The sequence below is a fragment of the Cricetulus griseus genome, chromosome 7 (assembly GCF_003668045.3).
Source record: "Cricetulus griseus strain 17A/GY chromosome 7, alternate assembly CriGri-PICRH-1.0, whole genome shotgun sequence".
Lineage (NCBI taxonomy): Eukaryota > Metazoa > Chordata > Mammalia > Rodentia > Cricetidae > Cricetulus > Cricetulus griseus.
This window is the reverse complement of record NC_048600.1, coordinates 61,821,995-61,844,477: the sequence shown is the minus strand read 5'-3', so window position 1 is coordinate 61,844,477 and position 22,483 is coordinate 61,821,995. Positions and strand designations below refer to the sequence as shown.

Genomic DNA, 22,483 nt, shown 5'->3' with positions numbered 1-22,483 from the left:
GTACCACACACACATGCAAAGAAAAGCCATATGAAGTAAAAAGTAATCAATTATATAAGGCACACATCTGGAATATAACCAAATCCCATGCCTCATATTTGAAAGTATAAGGAAATCTCCACCAGGAAAATTCTGCAAGATACCGACTCAAAATAACTATAGCAATGGATTTCTGAATTTTAACACATGTGGGAAAAGACTATAAAGAAAAATCAAAAGAGTCATTAAATATTGATAAGATGACAATAAATGTAGAAAACTGAAAGTTGGTATCTAAGAACATACCTCTTTTAAAAATGAAAAAAAATCAGTGCAGGGTATGGTGGTGCACACCTCTAACCCCAGTGCTTGGAAGACAGTGGCAGGTAGAGCTCTGTGAGGCTGAGGCTGACTTGGTCTATATTGTAAGTTCCAGGCCAGCCAAGGCTACATATTGAGACCCTGTCTCAAAAAAAGAAAAAAAACACAAATATCACAAACATGGCTCAAAGACAAATAATAAAGCCAAGCAGAGCAATTAACTAGTTAATAAGACATAAAGAACATGCCACCAGCCCCTGAAGTACACAGGCTCATAGAATGTTTATAAAAACTGACATTACCAGACCCAAAAAGGTACTTTCAACTTTTAAAGAATTGATTCTATACAGAAAGCAGTTTCTATTATAGGATTTTCAGTTCAAAGACAATGTCCAAAAGCTCAGAATCAATAATAAAAACATATAGTAGGCCTATCTAGAAATCTGTTCCGGGACATCTCATATTTTTAGAATGTAAGAAATAAGAATAGCTGTTGATTAAAACTTAGAGGCCACAGGAGTGATCATATTGCAATTTTTGAAAAGTCACAGCTGTAAGTATTTTCTGGGGATGCTGTTAATATGCATATAAACGCATATGTTCTAGAAATGTAGGATCTAGGATATGGCATATGTTAGAAGTTAGAATAGCTGGTGAATTTTTCTAACATATTTGAAATAAAAGGACAGGAAGGAATTCAGGAACTGAAAATAAAGATTAAATAGATAGGAGAAAAATTAGTTCTTTGAATCCTAAAACAAACCTCTGGTGGTATAGTTCAAAGGGGAAGAAGACAGAGCCATGAGTTAAAAAAAAAAAAGAGGGAAAACTTAAGCCATTATGTGAAACAGAAAAATTAAAAAATTGCTTATTAAAATCAACCTGAAAAGAATTATAAAACATATCTTATACTATAATTTGTCTTAATAGAAATAAGAGCACAAGTGTGTGAGGTATAAAGCTATGCAGGACAATATTAAATTACTGAAATGCATCCAAGAAAACATAACTAGACAAACACAATGATAATGGGTAGGACTCAAATCCCAGCAAAAACCCTGGGCCAGTGAGATGATTCAGTGGGTGAAGGCACCCACTGTCATTTCTGACACCTGAGTTAGATGGAGCCACATGATGGAAGGTAAGAATTAGCTCTGGCAAGCTGTTATCTGACCTCCTTAAGTACATTATGGTTCATAAATGTGAATGTGTGCCTGAACACACACACACACACACAAATAAATAAAAAATAGATGTCTTTAGAAGGGTAACAAAATCACTCCATATTTCCTTGTGACACTTAAATCCAAGGCTGCATGGAAAACCAAGAATGGTTAAGGAGTTTTGAAGAAGCTACAGGTAGTAAGATTTACCCTACCAGGTATAAATTAGAACACTAGAACCCTTAAAGTAAGTTGACATACCATAAGTACTTCTCAAGAATAGACAGATTAAACAATGAGACTGGAAATCCCCAGAAGAGGAGTAAGATTATGAAAATGTCAAGTATGGTAGAGCTCCAGATGCTTTTCACGTACAATGTTGTCATAACAAGCTGCATCAGTCCAACCCCAGCATAAGCCTCAATGCACAAAACTCAATAATCCGCAAGTTACAGATGTAGTGAAAATCATGACAACAGTGGAAGGACTATTGCTCCAATAAGTTTTAAAAGGCACAAACCTACTTACCTACATTAAACCTGGAAAGCTACACTGATATTCATAGACTATGCTAAGTGTAGAATGAACAGACAAATCACAAAGGAAAAGATAAAAACATAAATGTATAGAACTGAAATTTTTAGCATATATATTTATAAATCACACCTAGAAAGTTGAAAGTAAAAATTAAAATAGAACAAAAAGTTCACTGACGAAAACCTCACATGGCTTCCAAGTGAAATGATGCTTCACTCTCTGGTTAATTAAGGAAATACAATTAAAGACAATAGTATCCTCTCTAACATTACCAAAGTGCAATGATTGGCACTTTCTACATTTCTGGAGAGAAAGTCAACTTGAGCAATCCCTTTGGGGTTTGCGTGATATGTTCTTATATGCTGCAGGACTACCAAGTCTATAATATATCTGCAAGAGTGTTCTGCATATGTGCACAAGGAGGCATGCCCCAAAGTGTAAATAGACAAACCATAGAAACAAAAGCCTGGAACCAGATGTCTAATGGAGCAATACAAAAATAAATCATAGCATATGATGACACCAGGAAAACAGAATAAACTATAGCCATCTGATGGGCTGTGTGTGAATCTCAAGAATATGATGCGGTACACAATAGTTACTAAAGAAATATGTAAGCGGAGTTATTCTTGGTACAAAGTTTAAAACATACAGAAGGAAACAATTCATCAAGGAGGCAAATGTGTAGCTGTGAATAAAAGCAACAAAGTGATAAACACAAAATTCCTAATAGTATTTATTAGTGAGGGGGGAAAGGGATAAGTGGAATGGAGGAAATGAGTTGTGGGTACCACAAAGTAAGCATTTTCCCTTTTATTCTTAAAAGAAAATGGGAGCATGAAGATATCATGCCTTTCCATTGTGTCCCCTCCTTCATTTTTATAAAGACTTTGCATTTATTTGTGGAATTTAATGATTCCAAAGAAAATTAGCTTTTTAAAATTCAGGAAAAAAAATCAGAATCCTAAGTAGCAGAGAGATTAGAGAAGCAGCCACCTCTGTAGACAGCATCTCCATCACATCCAGGCCAGCATCAGTTGCAGGTACCATTATGCTGGCACTGTCCTTTTACTTAAAGCTTCCTTGTAGGTTGCTCACTAGTACTGCCTAATTAGTCCCTGTGGGCATTTGAGTTTACAGCCCTGCATGAAGGCAACATCTGTAGATGTGTTGGTTTCACGCCAGTACTACTCATCAGTTACTGAGCCCAGCACTCTGCTTCTACAAACTTACACTGAAAATTCTTCTTAAGACTTGACCTCTCCCCTTAGCCTTCCCTCCTGGTCTTTCTCTTCCTTTCCATATTTCTTTCTTGGAGGTTGCATTTTTTTCTCAATGATAGTAGCATTCATTCCCAAGAGTCAGCAGAATCCTCAACTCTTTTCCACCAATTTCATTTTTATGTCACGTAAACAGTCATGTTCTAGTTGTTGATCTGTGGTCAAAAATGGATAGGTATCACTTCAAGAGTGTTTTGCCCTTTGTGGTTCCCAAGGGCTCTTGCCGAAGATTTTGTTTCTTAGCACAATGTTTAGCATATGATCAAACTGTAGTCTCAGCTTGGTAGCCCTGCATGAACATGGCTTCCTCTTGTGCTAGTAATAAAACTTCATCCACACTGCACTGAGATTATTCCCAGGCGATGAGAAAAATCCCTCTGCAAATGAAGTCATAAAATAAACAAACACACACCTGACTGGGGCGACCTTGGTGGAAGTCTTGTGATGAGACTATGGATTGGAGAGATTGTTGCCACACACAGGGGAGTAAGATCAGTAAGGAAAGAATGAACCAAGTAGAAGGGAAAGCCTTTTGTTAGGAGAAGTGTGGTGGCCCTCCTACTTCTCTTTGTGAGTCCAGTGAAGTTAGTATAAGAGGCAAACCTTCAAGGACAAGGCTGCTTCCTGGAAGTAGTTGGGAACAAGGATGGTGGAGGAGCCTTCCCCACTATCTATCTTGATATGATTTCTCTGTGGTGACAACCCACTAGCTACTTTGTCCTTGTGGCCATTTTTCTGAGGCACTAAAAGGTTTGCTCTACCCATATATGGAGTGGTAGGGAAGCCAGCAGTGGGTAAAAAAGAGATACACTTTTCAACACTGTTTAAGAAATATGAAAGTTGGAAACATTAATTCTAAGGAAACTGACTTGAAGAAGAAAAGCAATTCTAAAGCCATTGCTAGGTCCTGCCCCTTGGCTGAGCTGCTTTCTCTGAAATGAAGAGGATCTTCATGAACCCCTCTCTTATCATAGGGATTCATAACATTGTTCAAATCTAGAAGATTAATGGGGATGATTGAGCTCTTTCTCATTAAAGTGGGTTGGTCAAAAAAAAAACTTGCTGTGGCATACCATCCTGTTTTTCCCTTATAATTAACATAGAACAAGGTTAATTTTTATTACAATTACTAAAATTGATTTATTATTTTGTATTTTCAAAAGTGCATAAGGACACAGAATCTGTGCTAAACTAAAACCAAAATATACATCACTGTTCCACCACACAAAATGACTCCTCTTTATGCCTCAACTAGTGCCACTCCCAAACCCTGGCAGCCCTTGATCTATTCTAAATCTACATCACTGAGACTCAAGAACTCTTTTTTGCTGATATAATAATAATGCCAACACCAGAGCAGGGTAACATCCCTAATCTGAAAAGTCTCAATATGCTTGAAACTCCAAAAACAACTGAGCGACACTAGAAAGCCATTATCTGGAGCATTTGGGGTTTTCAGATAAGGAATGTTCCAGTAAGGTCTACTAAACTCTAGACATTTCCAAACTCTGAAATGCATTTGATTTCCAAGAATTTCAGGTAAGTAATATTCCACCCACAAGCATAGTATTTTAGAGTAAGTCATATTTCTAATGCTGGGCCTAACTTGAACTTTATAGATAAAGAAACTGAGGCTTTGAGATAATTTAGCGATGAGAAGAAAAAAAGAATTGCCTGTGGTTATAATGTTATGAATCTGGAGTCATTCATAGATTCACCAGTCTGATCATGAATAAATTTTAATAAATAAGAGACCTTATTAAATAATGGCCAGGGCTGTAGATACTGGCCAGGTCCATGCTCAGATTATGGCACCAAATTACATTAGTCAGGGGCTTAGAAAAACAAAACTCACAAGGCTATGTATGTTATGCCTTTCTTCAATCAGAGGCAAGCATACATCCTGATGTACTTCCTGCTTACATACTGTGCAATTGAGGCAAGCAAGCTTGTTTACAGAAGCAAAACCACACAGCTTGTTACTGTACAGGAACAACAGCACTCAGCATTCCAGGAAGTTGTATGTCCTTGGGCAAGTGGGACTTAGAGGTTAGAGGCAGTTTTGCTTTATAGATCTCTTAATCACAGCAATTTAAACTTAAAAGGTAACATTAGGGGACACTTCATGGCTTGATTTTTAAGAATGTCTGACTATTAGATCTATTTTCTTATTTTACATGATCTAATTTTTAATTGTGTGTGTATGTTTAGGGTAGGAGTTGTATGTACATGTGCAAAAGGTAACATTAGGGGGCACCTCATGGATTGATTTTAAGACTGTCTGACTCAGATCTATTTTCTTGTTTTAAATGATCTTATTTTTCATTGTGCATACAGCTGATGGAGGAGGCCAGTAGAGGGCATCGAATACCCCTAGAGCACTCTTAACCTCTAAGCCACCTCGGTCTATTTTCTTAACTTTGCTCTGATTGTGCCTTCATAAGATCCAGACAATATGGCAGAGTGAAAACATTCTAGAAAGCTAGGTGCTAGAATACCCTTACTTTTAAAAATAATTATTATGGAGAATGAGAGATATAGGTAAATATGGTTAATTTTAATAAAAAACAATCATCAGGTATAAAATAAGGCTATTACCCTAGAATACCTTCCTAACAAGCTTTGTGAAATGTGGAGGAGATAAGCCTAGAACCCTGACACTATCCTGTCACAGACATGTATGTTTGTAAAGCAAAATCTAGACAAATTAGATCCAATGCCATGAGCATCTGCCTCCTAAAATTCCTAAGCAGGGAAAAGGATCTTCAATCTATGTATTGTATTTCAGGTTGGAGTCCCCAACCCGATCTCTAGTGATGGAAGCCCCGAAAGGGGTAGAAATAAATGCAGAAGCCGGCAATATGGAAGCCACCTGCAGAAGTGAGCTGAGACTGGAGTCCAAGGATGGGGAGGTAAGGAGTGGGAAGGAAAGAAATTGGGAGTTCACTGGCCTGAGGGGTCAACCTTTCCCCTAGGTTGGTTTGCACTGAGATTAATCTTACACAGTATCAACCCAAGGAGTACACAAAATAGTTGAATAGGATGATTATAAGCCAAACCCATAGCAAATAAAAGTTATGATGCATTATTTGTAATGTGCCAGGATAATGCTGGGTATGTGTCACAAGTACAAAATCACACGACTGTGAAAAATGAGCACTGTTTCCAAATTCTCTCTCTCTCTCTCTCTCTCTCTCTCTCTCTCTCTCTCTCTCTCTTTCTCTCTCTGTCCATCTACCTTTTTCTCATACTCTTAAAATAAGATTTTGTTTGCCCCCATACATAATTAAGTTTTATATTAGACTCATATGACTGAAAATGAACCTAATTCATATGTAGATATTTTATGTTGTGTGCCTGGATTCTCCTTGAGAATGGGAAGTTGGGTCTAAGCACTACCCCGAGTCAAAACAAGCCAGAACCCAACAACGTCAAGTAGATTAAATTGTTGTTGACTCTCCTTACCCCAACACAGCCCCAGCCATGGAACACAAATGCCACTTGTATTTTTAAGCCAAGTTCTCCTAGCAGCAAACGTCTAATTTGACTGCAGATTAAAAAGAGATTTTTTTAAGTGTTCATAGGTGAACTGTTTCATTTAAGAATGAAAATAAAAGGGCAGCCTGACTTTTAAAGATAAAACACTACTACACCTTGCATATCTACTTAGAGGGTACCTAGCTCTCTTGCATAATTATATCCATTCAGTGGGATCTTTAAAAAAAAAATGTTTGGTCTAGTTAGACATTTGGTTTTTGTTGTTGTTGTTGTTATTGTTTTAAAAGAATTTGTTGATGGTAACTTCCATTATAACAACTACCTCTTCAAATAGCCATGAACTGCAAGCCACTCTCATAAAAACAGTGACTCATATAGGCAGTTCAAAGCCACTCAAACTTGACCTCTGGGGGAGGCAGTTACAATCAAAAACCTAATGACAACTTTCACCGAAGCTTATTTTTTTTTGTATGTCCAGCCTTCTCAAAGTACATTCTGTTGAATATTAATGCCATCATTAGAAAAAGAAAGCAAGAGGAAAGCTCACTGATCTTTTAAAACATGAAAAATGCTATATATTCTACTGTCTTCTGGGAACTTCTTATTGGCCACGCGCATGATTGCCCTATAGTAGTGAACTCTTTACTGTGTCATTCCCACATTTATTTGAATCTATGATGTTATTCTTATTCGGCATATCACACTTTTGCAAAATGCTGACATCAACCAATAAGGCATAACCGTGCTAGATTATAGGTGTGTGAGAGAGAGAGATCAGAAACTCTTATTTATTTATTTATTTATTTATTTATTTATTTATTTATTTATTTTACGTTTATGAGTGCTCTGTCAACTTTATGCCAGAAGAGGGCATCTGATCCCACAATAGATGATTGTGATTACTGGAATTTGAACTCAGGATCTCTGGAAGAATAGCCAGTGCTCTTAACCACTGAGCCATCTCTCCAACCCCAATATAGGCTGTCTCATCCCCACTACAGACATTGCTCAGCCCACAGTCAGTACTGTGAGATGTAAATGGAATGGAATATTCAGGTGTTTCTGAGTTTCAAGAATGCACATGGCAGCCTCTCACTGATGTTCTTTTCTATTTTCTCTCTCTAGATTAAGTTAGATGCTGCAAAAATCAAACTACCTAGACTGCCTCGTGGATCCTACACACCCACAGGAACGAGGCAGAAGGTCTTCGAGGTCTGCGTCTGTGCCAATGGGAGGTTATTCCTCTCCCAGGCAGGAACTGGTTCCACTTGTCAGATAAACACAAGTGTCTGCCTTTGAAGGACTATCCACAGTGGACAATTGTTGGCAGCATCGAGGCCCTTTTTGGCTTGAGACACTGGCTGCCAGTTATTTTTACTAGAACACAGAAAGCCTATCAAAGACCTTGTGTGTTTGTGTGTGTGTATGAGTATGTGTATGAGTGGGTTGTGTGTATGAGTGGGTATAAATATATATAAATATATATAAATAAATATATATATATCCTCTGTATAAAATGAGGTTTCAGTACAAAAGGAACCATGGGTGACCCTGTGACATCATTCATTGTCATTTTTCCACCCCATCACCACCACCCACATGACAGAATCTAAGCACTGGCTCAGCATTCCCCGGGCAATTTCAAATCACACAATGAATTGAGCACTTACAGAATATCCATTGATATTTTCAAGTAATCCCCTAGCTTCTCTCTTAGAGTCGTCAGAGGCAATGATGGCGGGAATCTTTGGGTCACTCTCAAGCAATGATATATTAGTATAAAAGATAAGCATTTAATCCATATGTAATCACAACATCAGGCAAGTTGTGGTAATGGAGGCCAGCCTGGGTTACATAGTGAAACTGTCTTAAAAACATAGACATTTGATCCCCTACAGTTTCCCTTTCTTAGCTTCAGTCAAGCTGGTCAAGTTCTCCTCTTCAAGGTAAAGATAGGGTATACCCATAGAAATAAGTCACAAGAAATCAAAATAGCCACCCTACCTTTGTAGATCAACATACTAGGAGTTGTGTGGCTAAATGAATAGGGGCAGGGAGGTTGAATTCTGAAAGAATGTAAGTCACTCACGTAACTTCTACTTCCTTTAAACTCGCATATTGTCCCACAATCAATGAGTAAGTGCTCTGAATCAGCATAGAAGAGGATACCAGCTCTTCCACCATGGGCTAGAAGCCATTCAGTGGCCTGACAGACAAAGATACATGGCTGAGACATCTCATTTAAGGGAAAAACTGTCTCCCAAGCTTTTAGAGTCTCACTTTTGACTCTATCCAACAGACTCAAAATCACTAAATCAATCTGAATCTCAAAGAGTGAGCCCCAGATCCCAAGAGAAGTTACTTTAAGATGGAAATCTAAGAGTACCATAGGGAAGCTAACTAATTTTCACAAGTTTCCTGAAATGGATGGGCCATTTAGAGACATGTCAGGTTTTCAAGGGCTTGCACAATCTCTCTTGCTTTGCTCTTATATATTTTGTCAGTGCTGGGGTATTCATATTCCCGAACTCACTGTTGTGTTTTTAGGAATCACAGACCTAAGACACTACATGCTGCCAGAATTATTCATGACAATATAGACAAAGTCATGTGTCCTCATCAGAATCACTGTGTCCCCTGGGCTCAGCAGCACCCAACCCCCACATACAGAAATAGTCTCTTAATTCCCGCCATCAGCTACCTCTTATCACCCCACCTTCATTGCCATGCCCCAGGGTCACCCTGGCCAGCTCTTGTGCTGGGACAGGGGATTATACCATCTCTGTTCAAAGAGGGGGAAATGTGCCTATGCCTTAAGCCAATGCACTCAGCAAGGAGAAGCACATCCTATTTATCTTGTTACCTGTAGTTTATTTTGGGTGGTTGGAGGGAAATGGTTTAGACATGACTGGGCATCAGAAACTGGTAGACAAACCAAGTGATTTCCACATTTGGACTCTGAGGAGCCCAGAATGGAGGTATAACTGGCTTAGATCATCCTTGATGCTACTAGGCAAAGCAGCAGCCCTACAATCTTGAATGAAGTTGTATTTGTAGGCCTGAGTGGCCCTTATTTCTGTTTTTGTTCTCCACAGGGTTCTAATTTTTTTTTCTTACTCCACAAGCTGAACAGTTTATTATAGGAAACAAAAAAAGAGATTTGCTATTTCTGATATGACACTCAAGCAACAGGCTGAGGTTTGCACATATGGAATGTACTCCTTGGTTGCTTGTTGCCACAACACAGGGACTCTTAACCTGACTCATGACTTGGACTTCTGGCTTCCAGGCCAGGCCTGGATTCCCTCACCCTCTCTGTCTATCTTATGCAGAGGCACTGGGTGGGTCCATCTTAGGGAAGAAGCTTAAAATTGCTCCATTTGCAGCATGGAATTTACAAAGATATCCTATACAAGGTTCCAGGGTACTGAACCTCTTATAGGCCCTTTTGTATCACACACAGGTATTATTTTCAAGTCACAAAAAAAATGCCCTTCTTAGCTTTTAGAAGCCCCTACCCCATATCCTTCAGATACACAATAACTCTGAATTCCCTTGTGGCTAAGTATATAAAGAAGACAGGGTTGTTTGGGAGTGGGTGGAGGGAGTGTCTCATCTCATTTAAGCAGACAAACTGCCATTACATTTAACCGTCTCAGATCCATTGTCTATCAATAAGGAGAAAAACAAAGTTTCCTGCATCTCTTCTGATTTTATTTCCAATTGTGGCATAAAAGTCATACTCCTTGGGAATTTTATGACAATTAAAAAAACATATGGCCACACATGCAAAAATGAATCCTATAACAAGCAAATCACACAGACACACAATAAAATTAATAGCAGTTGGGGATATAAATGGAGAAATCTCTGGAGGAATACGTGATACAAAATTCTGATTAATTCTGGTTTTCGATTTTGTTAAAGGACATCAGGTAATAAATACAGAGGATCTCTGGCCTGAGAAGATTACATATTTCAGTTCAGACTAAAAACTGGTGAAATGCATCCCTAGTTGTCAAGGAATTCCCCCATCTACCCACCCAATGCTCTTCAACAAGAAATATTTCTCCATAGTCATGAGAGACACTTTCACAGATTTCTGTAGAGGGGATCAGCATTTATATTAATGTCTTTTGACCCTTACATTTTGAAAATGAGAATCTTTCTATATAGTATCTTCTAGACAATCACACCCCTGTGTCTCTTAAGCAGCTGGTGGAACAACAGTATTCAAATGATTCTCCATCCTCCTAGAACTTCTGGTATGCTAATGTTTTTCAGAAAACATTTTACATATCAAAATGTGATCTCCAGATACATTTATCATTTAGTTCTGTTCAGCATGTCTGTTTGGCAAATCCTCAGAGTTTCATTTGGAGGGACTGCCTTAAGATGACATAGGTTTTGAAGAGCTCCGGTGGCATCTATCTAGGTAGAAACTTAGTGTGTGGTTTCATATTTGTTACATGACTAAGGGACAGCACTTACAGACTAAAACTGGTTTTTAACTTCCTTCAGGCCATTCTCTCTCTAGACAAATAGCACTGCGCATCCATCCACAAACCATAGACCAAAGATTACTTGAGGGTTGACCCTAAAAAAGGGCCAATAAACTAGCAACTGGAGACCAAGCCTGAGTCCAAAACCACAGCCATTTACATGTCCTATGAGCCATGTCACCCTTTACCTCCACCATTGACTGCATGGCCAGCAACACAACATTATGGTTATGCAGCCATTTATAGAAAACATTTGCTGACCCCTGAGCTATAGGTCACTTGTAGAATGTGTTAGGCATAGTGGAACAGAAGGCAGATTTCTCAGGAACAAGGAGTAACCTGTGTTATCGTGGGACATTGGGGATATAAAACTTGGCTGAGATTTGAAGAAGGACATAGCTAAGAGAGAAGTCAGCTCAGAGGACTTGGGCTAACTGAGAAACTGGAATGGAAAGAAGCTTGAGAATAAGGAAGCTGTGTTCCTCTCACTCTTTGCAGGAGGGCTTTCATAGGTGTTTCTCAGGTCAGTGATGCTTGACCAGAAGTGAGCCAACTAGTGTGATCTTGATTCACAGTCTTTTCCCTAAAAATACTTAGTCTATCTACACCCACCAAGACTGCATCTTCCCATGTGCCAGAGAGACTTCCACACCTAGGTCCTCCAGAGAATACTCTTGACCTTATGTGAGCTCTGTTACTCATATGTCCAAGGTAGCCACTGTTCTTATAGCCCCAGAATAATTGGAAGGATGCAAAACAATAACATTTTTTGTATATGTAGGAATAAACAGTGAAATATTTTCCATGGAGCCATTTCTAGAAATGTCCAGATAAATGACAGTTTACTTTTGCTCTTTGGAATCTGAGTCTTTTCTTTGCTCCTTTGGAGTGGGGGACATGTTTTGTATTCATGTACCTCTGCTTCTGTGTGTTAAGACCAGTTGCTATAGTAGATCTTCCCCTTTGCTGATAGTGATGTTGTACTTGCTGTTCTTAACTCACCATCATTATAAATGAAGCTTTGTGGGTGTGAGTATTTACCTTAGAGAATGTCTACCATTTTGGGTCCTTAATCTACATCACTACAGAAAAGCCCTCTGCCTTCCACATGAATATATCTGAAGGACCAAGTTGGCAGACCAATGAGAGTACCCTGGTTTTATTTATTTTGAACAAAAGACAGCATTAATGTTTGGGGCCAAGGGGTTGAACTGACCCATTTTTAAGTACCTGATCCTTTATTAACGATCAATAAAAGATGAAAATGTCATTTATGTAAGTTGTAAGACAAAACCAGACCTGCCTCCCACACTATACACCTTAGGAAGTCTTAAGTACAAAGATGATAAAGAATCAGTTCCTTGAATGATACATTTTGCATGGAGCACCAGTAGCAGGCAGGTTGCGGGACAGTTCTAATGAAAGAAACAACCTTAGAAAACAGGCCTTTTATCTCAAAGATAAAATGTCTCTCTTGCAGTTTTTCATCATTTTCCTTGGAGGAAGGCTTCCCTAGTTCCAACATATTTCCATTAAAATAGCCGAAGCTTACTGCACCAGGATGTCAGATGTATCTCTTTGTCTGTGGTAATCGGAATTTTAAATTGTACAGTTGCTTCTGAATTTCCCATTCACAAAACCAAACCACTGATCAGTGATAAAGCAGCCCCAAGCCTGCTGCTCCAGGCAGCACAATGCACCGTAGGCATTAGCACTTTCTAAAGCAATGTGATTTCTCTGAGTCTTAAAAGCTTTCTTCATAATGGAGTCCTTGAAACTTGTCAAGGTAGGTCTGAATGGCAAAGGGAAAATAATTACCCAAGGGAGGTCCTCTTTCTGAGTATAGTTGGAGCACAAGAAACTCTCCTGGGGGCACCCAGGCTCACAAAGGTTATTTGGCCCCACCCTCCCCCATCTTGCTTTTGTGGAAATGCACAGAGTAAGACATCATTATATTCCTTTGAGGAAGAGAGAATGCCATGGGGATTTGATGCAGTAGGGAGGGTTATGTCACAACCCATTAATGATGCCAACAGGCCCATCCATAAAGAGTTGCAAGTATATAGCAACAGCAATGCCAACTGCTGCCCCTTAACTTAAACCCAGCAACAGGCAGAATCAGGACACCCTTGGGGCTACAAATGGGAGTAGATCAAAGGAACCGTTGCCACAGGCAAGAAGTAGCTTTAGAGTCCCAATCTACCTGTCCTACTAGGAAGCCAGAGATCTCAGCCAAAAGCCACACTCGTTGCCATCCTCACTGGCAAGTATGTGGCTTTTGCTTCCTCAGTAAATACAACAAACTTGAAGCTGCCCTTGCTGGGAAAACCAGAAAGAAAACTCATGTTTAAGATAAAAAAAAAATCTTCCCCACATACCCAGAATGTCTTCAAAGCCAACTTTTATCTAGGGCTTCTTTCACTGGAAGCAGAGATAGGTCAGATTTCATAAAGGAAAAGACTCCATCCCGGCTGAGAGTGGTAAAACAATGGGTTGTCTGAGGACTGAAAGATGGCATTGGTCAACAGGGAAGACATAGGTGTTCAATATTCACATTAACCTGAGTCAGGAGATTCTATGATCTTGAGGGCCAGGGTTATTTGCTTTCTGAACAGGGAGCGAAAAAGCTATAAAATTTTGCCATAAAAAGAGCCATGTCCTCAAAACTCATGCATAAACAAGAGGTTTTCTTGGATCCACAGCCTACCCTAAGATATGAAAAGAACTAGACTCTACTTTCCAATCGTTACTAGAATTGTGTGTTAATATTCATTGACCTCTGCACTGGGCACCATGCTCAATGCTTTATCTGCATCCATTTATTTCTTCCTCAGAACAGTGCTTTGGAGTTGAGCTCCCAACAAGGTTCCAGTTTATCGATATGGAAATTGGGACTTGCAGAGACTAAGAAACTTACTCAAACTCAGTATCTATAAAACGACCAGCCCAGAGTGTGGGCAGTTCCCTGGGCTCATCCCTGGGCAGTTCACTAACATTTGAATTAGTTTTCAAGTTGGTGGGGAGTGTGCCCCTCCTAGGTTTTAGATTAGACCTTCTAGAAAAATGAGGCTACAGAACTTTCACATCTTTGTTTTCTGTAGTTTCTTCTCAGGGTTCCATACAATAGTAAAGTGTGGATATGTGGAGTGGAGATATAGAAGGCCTGACTGAATTACAGAATCTAGAACAATAGCAACAAAACCAACCAACTGTTTTGTTCTGGGTATGATTCTTAATTTAGACTCCTAGTCCTTATGACTGGAAGATATCTCAGCTGTCAGCCTCATATGTAGGAGAAAATTTGAATGCTTGGTAATGCATTTGTATGGATGAACAATGCTGTGTTCCCACTATATATTATTTCCTTCTTCTACACCTCCTTCCAAAAATCAACTGTCGTATTTTATGTGAGATCTTTGACACTATTAGGCTTTCTTCTCTCCCTTTACTTCTAGTGAAATAAAATCATCAAATAAATCGGGGCTCAATCTCTATCACTGAGAATCACCTAGGACTCAATTAACCTTAAGCATTCAACACCACCTGGAGCAAGCCACTATGACTCTGTAGTGGCTTAGTCCCCAACCCTTATCAACTATCACTAAAGGGCCATATCCCTCCCAAGGTGCAGAATTCTTCACAATAGAGCTTTTAGGCCATCACCACCAATTCTCCTGAGTTGGAAATGAGAGCCATTCTATACCTTAACCAGGGCATCTCTTTTATATTGGTGTCCCACACTCAGCCCTAAGCCTATAGGAATTTCAACTAAAAATCAGGACTGAGAACAATCTACAGCTCATTATAACTGGGTAACTTGGAATGTTGGCACCTTATGAATGCAGAATTGGAATTTGGTTCATAAGAGTGAATAGACAAGATCTTTTTTGAAAAACTGACTCAGCCAATGTCTGTCTGAACAGATTACACCCTACTATACCCTTGTGAAAGTCTTGCTGTCAGCCTGACCCTCCCAGAGCTTAGAGATGCTATGAGATGGGTCCCTTGTGCTCCTATGTGCATCCTTCTCATGGCAGTGGAGGGTCTGGATACACTTAAATTCATCCCCAGAGCTACAGCTTGTGTGGTTCCACCTCTCATACAACCTTAGAAAGGAATCCACTAGAACTGTTAAAGACCCTCCAGTTGGGTCAGTCAGGGATTTCCCTTCCAATGGTGTTAATTTCCAAATGGCAAATCATGTATGGGCACCTTTGACACATCTTATGTCACCATCCTCACAAAAGCTCTGGAAAAGATTGGAAGTTGTATCAAAGTAAAGGGAACTTATTGGATACATATACTAGAGTAACACAAAAGCAATTTCTGTCTGATATTTTCATGAAGAAGTGGGATAAATTTTCTCATCTCTCTGAGAGGCCACAAAGCCACAGAAACATACTGAAGTTGCCACGCTTTAGATAGGAAAGTAGAACATTCATCATGATAGGGCTGAATACCCTTTGGAGGTGACACTCTGGGGCTCTACCAGAAAAGATAAGGTTATAGATGTTGGCACAGAAGTCAATTTGTTTGGTGATTATGAACTTTGGAAAAGGAACCCCATCTGAATTTGGCTTTTGTGTTATTTTAGGTTTTGTTTTATTTTGTTTTGTTTTTCCTCTGGGTTTGGTGTGATGTGAGAAGAGTGTTTTAATTTTCTTTTAAATAACATCAATCCTTGCACACTCTATGCAAAAATTTTGTAAGCATTGCAATAATGCTATGAATTACAAGGAACTATTTTAACTTTATTACACTTTCTGTATAAAAACAAATTTGTATTTAATATTATTTCAACTGCAGTCTTGTAAAATATATTAATAAAAAATAATGATTGGTAAGAAGGAAAGTACCTTGTCCACTTCTTCAGAGAGCTCCTCTCTCATAGCTAATGGAAGTCCAGACTAATCTCTCTTCTACATTGCGTTGATCAATGTTCTTACATGTTAGCTAAAACATGTTGGCTCTTGGGAAGTTACTCACATGGACTATCTTATGAAAAGAGAGGTTAATTTAAGGTAAGCATGGCCTGCAATGTGAGAGTCCCAAAATGATTTGGGACATGTCAGGAAAATGCTATTCTTAATGAATCTTCAAGTCACCCATATGAACTTTGACAGAAGGAACTCACCACCCCACTCACCAAGTCTTTGAAGAAGTCACCCCCTACTGAGGAGACCCCTTCAAGCAGCATCCTTTGTAAGACTATAGAGTCAGGCACTCAACCCTGGGCAAGTCACTTTTTATCTTTTTTCAAAGAATAGTCCAGCACACTGCTATATGGAGCACAGTGAGAGCATGTAGCATGGAAGGTAGAGTCTCCTTGACCTACTCATCATACTCAGTCCTTCATTTTTAGCATTTGATCCTTCTTTCCTTCCACAGTGACAAGTTGCTATGCATACTATCTACTCCATCTACCTAGAACACCAACCACCTAGCACCACCCACCCCAGAATACCATGCTTTCCAATCTCATGTGTCATCTCTCTATGGTCCTCATCATTAACCCTTAATTCCACCATTAATTGACTTTATGTCATAATACTGCATTTTACTAAGCTCTTACCTATTTATCTATCTGAAACCTTAGAATATTTGCATTCAGTTTTAAAGTTTAAAAACTTGAACACATACCTAAATCAATCCTCACAATTATAAGGTAGATAATTTCCTTTTATAGAAAAATTCACCACATATTTTGCATGTCCTGTATATGACAAAGTAATTCCCATTTACAATTGTATTTTCGTCCAAGGCTACCTCTCATTAAATTTACCTGCTGACTCCCAATAGTGCTGAAGGGACAGAATCTTCAAAGCAAAGGACTATATTCTAAAAGTCTTGTTGCAATGCAGGGTGCGATCTATTTATAAAGATGGAGTTGTTTTGTTTCTTTTTTTTTTTAAGCAATCTACATCAAAGGTAATTAAGTTGCCAGCTAAAATATGTGGTGAAAAAGAAAAGTGTAATCTTAGTTTAAAAAGATAAAGAAGCACTCAAGGAGGAGAAATGCAGGCAAATACTGATAAATCAAACTATAGGCCTCATTATAGATACAAATTAAAGAGCATATGCAGAAATCAAGAAGCTTTAGAGGAAAATGGGGATTTTTCAAAGGAGCAAACAGATACAAATCAGCAACTGCTCGATTTCTTTGTAGCTTGACCCCACCATATTAGATTGTGTAATGGGGCATCCTCCTTGAGCCTAAAAGCCAAAATAAAGGGGTAGGAGTGGGGTCTGTGCATAGAGTAATAAACACATTTCAAAAGAAGCTGTGAGTATCACACAGGAATTGGCATCTCCAGTTAAGGACAATGACAAGTTAATTTTAGTTTATGTTTGCCAAGTTTTAATGACTTTCAACAGTACTAAACACTTGGCAGCAATTGAGGATCAATTTGCTGCCCCCAATATCTCCATTACTCTTCAAAAGGAGGTTAACAGATGAGCTATTGAGTCTCCTTGGCACAAACAATTAGGCATAATTAGGAATACTTTTAAAATATCAAGATAACATGTTATAATTTAAAATGTGATTATATAATCTTGCAAATGATGGTCTGTTCCAGTAGGAGACAAGCATTAGGAAGTAACAAAGTTTCAGATAGTAGTTATCAAAGGAACATGTTATAACCCTAACTAATCAGTCCTCATCTATTATGAGGCCATGTTAAGAGTTGTATTTTAAAATATGATATGCAAAAAATTACCAGTAAAATTGGAATTAAAATTAATATTTAAAAGTAAGCTATGTATATTTTAATGTCATTTGAGGAGAGATCCAAAAGCAATATGCCCCACCTCATTGACTGTACATGATGAAGCAAATAAATGATCAATAAACAAAAGTATAAAACCATGAAAAATAAGAACAAGAAGAAAAATAAAATATAACTATGGGAGGAGACTATTATCACTCTATCATGTAGCTTCTACAAAGTTACAAATTACAAAACACCAATACACATATATACAAACACATACATACATATACACAGAGGCTCCATAAGAACATCAAACTGCAAATGTTAAACTTTTCCAGCTACATTCTCTCAAAACAGAAAGATAAATAGATCATGTGTTCTACATTAACGAGATCCCTGAAATTTAAAGTGAACATATTCTGTTATCGAGTCCATGATTTGAGAAAGGAACCAGCCTATGTAAGAAATGTTAATTTTTAAATACAACAAATCTTTGGATGAGGTGGCGTGAGTCTTTAGTCCCAGCACCCAGGAGATAGAGACAGGTGAATCTCTGACTTCAGGTCTGCCACTGCTACATAGCGAAATGTTGTTTCAAAAATAAAAATTTAAGAACACACTATAAATTATACGAATGGAAAGTCTTCTGAAGTATAAAAGGGTTTTAACTTGTCAGTAGAGAGATGATAAAAGCATTCACCATAAGATTCCAAAACCATCAACACAGTAACAAAAATAAACAGTAAGGCTAAAAGAAGGGGTCCTAAACTTTTATGTCTAAAAGAACCAAAACCAAAAATCTAAAAGAGACAATACTTCTAGTAAATATTTAAAACATTTAAAAGCACAAACATGAAATTAGAAGTTATGTTACTTTATTATATGAAAAAATTGAAAATCTCAGTGAGATATAGAACTTTAAAAATTCACCAAACATTAAGTGCTTGCTTCTCAAGCAGCTGTAAAGTGATTCTCAAGTAGAATCAAGACTCTGCCAACTCTGATATTCTTTGCTATATAAATACAATACCTATTAAGTATAATAGGCATGTGTCCAGACATACATAAACCTTTGTGTGAAAGAATAGAATGTGCCTTTTTCTTATGCTAAGAAAAATACACTGTTTTCAAAGAAAAATAAAATGAAGAAACCAACCTTTAGTTGTAAAGAGGAAAAAATGATGTAGTTTTTCTTGCTTTCCCTCAAGTTTATTTATTTACATGTTTAACATTCTACCCAACAGGCAATTTGTTCTAAGAAATATATATATATATATATATTATATATATATATATATATATATAATGTTCAGGCAAATTAAAATGGAAAACAAATAGTGAAGATAAACAATAGATTCTAGACAAAAACCTAACAGTTATTTAAAACTATAAAACAGCCATAATGAAGATAACATTTTCAAGATGTGTATGTACATTTCTGCACTCACTGAGGTTGCAATAGGCAACCACAATAGTGAAATTGCCACAGATATGAAATAATGGATGCTGGGTAAACAGCTAGATTATCAGCACAACCCAAGAGAAAATGTAAAGATCATGAGACTGATATTTGGAAAACTGATCAGCCAATTATTGGTTGAAGGCCAAAGGCTTCAAGGTTCACACCTTAAATTATCTCCAGTGGTCCAGACGTAAGAACACTCTGTTATCTGGTATCTACAGAGTCTTTATGCTCTTGTGTATAACACACACCCCTTGCTTCAGGAAAATCAGAGCCTAGCCTGCTGGATGCATGAAGATCTAAAATGCACAGTTACAACACAGCCTGGAAGAAAAGACAAAATAATAGGCTAGACAATCATCTAACCCACAATCTGTAAGGAGAAAACTAGGCTACTCAAGTACTCATTTTGTTTAGTTTGGGGCGGGGGGGGGGGTTGAGGAGTTTTTTGGGGATTTTTTTTAAAGATAGTTGCTTTATGACCCAGACCAGCCTCAAACTTATTTATACTCCAGCCTCAGTCCCCCATGTGCTGTAAGGAGGAGCCTATGCTACCACATCCAAATAGCATATGTAATTCTCAAGTTCCTTCTTCCCTCAGCCCACTGTCATGTACAGGAGAAGTTCGACTATAAACACGCACACGCACACGCACACACGCATGCACGCACACACATGAACAAACAATAAGGCAGGAGAGATGCTTCACAATTTAAAAGAATATGCTGTTCATTCGGAGGACCTGAATTTGATTCCAAAAACCAAGTCAGGTGGTTACTCCAGCTGCAGGAGATCCAATGCCTCTGGTCTCTCCTGCACTACACTCACATGTGCACAGTCCCACACAAATACAATTACAAATAAATCTTTTTTAAAATAATAATATCAATACATATAACAGATTATTAAATTTTATAAGTTTGAAGGTACTCATATAGGTTAGTAATAAAACCCTCAAGATATTAATACATAAATATGCAATAGGGGTAATAATTATATATAATTTACATAAATGAAAGTATTCATTTTCCTCCACACTAAGACATTAGCAGCTGTAACAGAATTAATGAACATTTTCCAAACAAAATAAGAATATGCCATCACATTAAATATTCAGTGTAAATTCAGGCATAGTGGTATACAACTGTAATCTCAAAATTTGGGAGTTACAAACAGAAGGGTCAGGAGTTCAAGGCCATTCTGGCTTTATAGTGAGGTTTAAGGATAGCCTGGGTTACATGAGATTTATGTAAAAAAAAATAGTAGTAGTATTCACTGTATGATGCAATCTGAATTTTGAGATGTGAAATGATTTAAAATACAATATATTGCATACATATTTAATATATATGCTATTGAAAATGTAGTTAAATTCATTACAAAACCATAGGGAAACATGGTTTTGATAATGTCTTGTTGCTGTTAACAAAATCCCTGACAAAAGCAACATACAGAAAGGGTTGATATTGGATCACAATTCAAAGGTACTAGAACACATGGCAAGGGAGTCAGTGTCAACAGGTGATCACGCTGTAGTCAGGAAGCAGACTGGTGACTGTCAATGCTCATCTTACACCACCTTTTCTGGGTGTTTGGGGATTTTTGGTTTTTTGTTTGTTTGTTTGTTTTGTTCAGTCCAGGAACCTGGCCCACGGACTAGTGCTACTTTCAGAAACGTGAGTCTTCCCACATCAACTGGCTCACTCATGATAATCCCGAACAGACTTGTCTGTAGGGCTAACCTAATCTAGAGAATCCCACAACAGGTATTTGGAGGCTTATCTTCTAGGAGATTCTAGATCCTGTCAAATTGACAATCAATATTAAGAATCAAGGTAGGCATAGTCTTACAGAAAACTGATGTCTTAATCTTTCGTTTTTCTATCAGACTGGTTGACTAGTGACTGTTAAATTGGGGGTCATGTTGAAAAAATAAATTTACATTATATTACTTAATCCTGAAGAAAACAGTAAAGTACATATTATTATGACATTTACAAGAAATATTTCTCAACAGAATTAAGAAATGTGTGGAGGGCAATCCTACAACTGTGCGCTAAGATCACAGATAACTCCTTCCATGCTAGGAGATTTCCCATTTTTTCTGTCAAGATAAGAGGCAGATGCACACCTGTTCTCTGATGGCAGAAGGATGGAGAAGGTGCACATCTGTGCACTGGCAGAAGGCACTGGTGTGTTCTGTCAGAAAAATCATAAAAATATTCATAGCCTTTGGTCCAGCAAACCTATTTTCAAAATTCACCCTGCCAACAATATTTAAATAGTAAAACGAGGTTCTTAAAGCCCTGTGCACAACAGTAGAACTCAGAGATGAAAAAAAAATTCACAATGCTACCTGACCTTGAAGGAGATATTAACTAGACAATGGTGTTTCAAGTTCATGGACTATCAAATAGGCGTTCCAAAGCCTGCAAGATTTTTATCTCAATATGGCAACACTTTATGGCAAATGTGAGGTATACACAATAGTCAAGATTTCTACAGAAACTGAAAGATAAGCAAAACGATTTGAGTGAAAATGCTGTGGATATTTTTATCATTCTTGTATCTACAGTATTTGTTAAATAAAACTTTTTCAAAATAAGAATATAATCTGCTCTTTCTACAACACAGAATCAATGTGTTTTATAACATAATCTTTAAGAAACAAAATTTATAGACCACAAATTACTTATTGTATTTTGATAAAGAAATATAGTCTACTATTTGCCTTTTATCTCAACAATTGGAGTAATGGGTACATAAATCCTGTCACATCCAATCATTGGAAGATAAGTTAAAATAATTTTGGAGCCACAGAATGTCACATGTATAACTTTAGGAGACTTTAAATTGAGGTTACATTTAAAGTTAATGATGTTTTGATTGTCAGTGCCATAACAAAACACCACAAACTGTGTTGTTTATAAATAGCAGAAACTTATTTCTCACAATTCTTAAGTCTGAGATCAGAATGCCAGAATGGTTCTAGTGAGGACGTTCCTCCAGGTTTCAAATGACCAACTTC

The 22,483-nt window shown here is 37.8% G+C and overlaps 1 protein-coding gene across 1 annotated transcript in view; it reads left to right on the top strand.

Moving 5' to 3' along the window:
* The window catches only part of Sgcd (sarcoglycan delta), a 382,102-nt gene extending 366,497 nt beyond the window's left edge, over positions 1–15,605 (top strand). Inside the window, exons 7-8 of the mRNA XM_027427680.2 lie at positions 6,069–6,192; positions 7,904–15,605. Of these exons, the coding sequence (XP_027283481.1) occupies positions 6,069–6,192; positions 7,904–8,077 (298 nt within the window). The 3' untranslated portion in view covers positions 8,078–15,605. The remainder of the gene's footprint in view (positions 1–6,068; positions 6,193–7,903) is intronic.
* Positions 15,606–22,483: the final 6,878 nt, after the last annotated feature.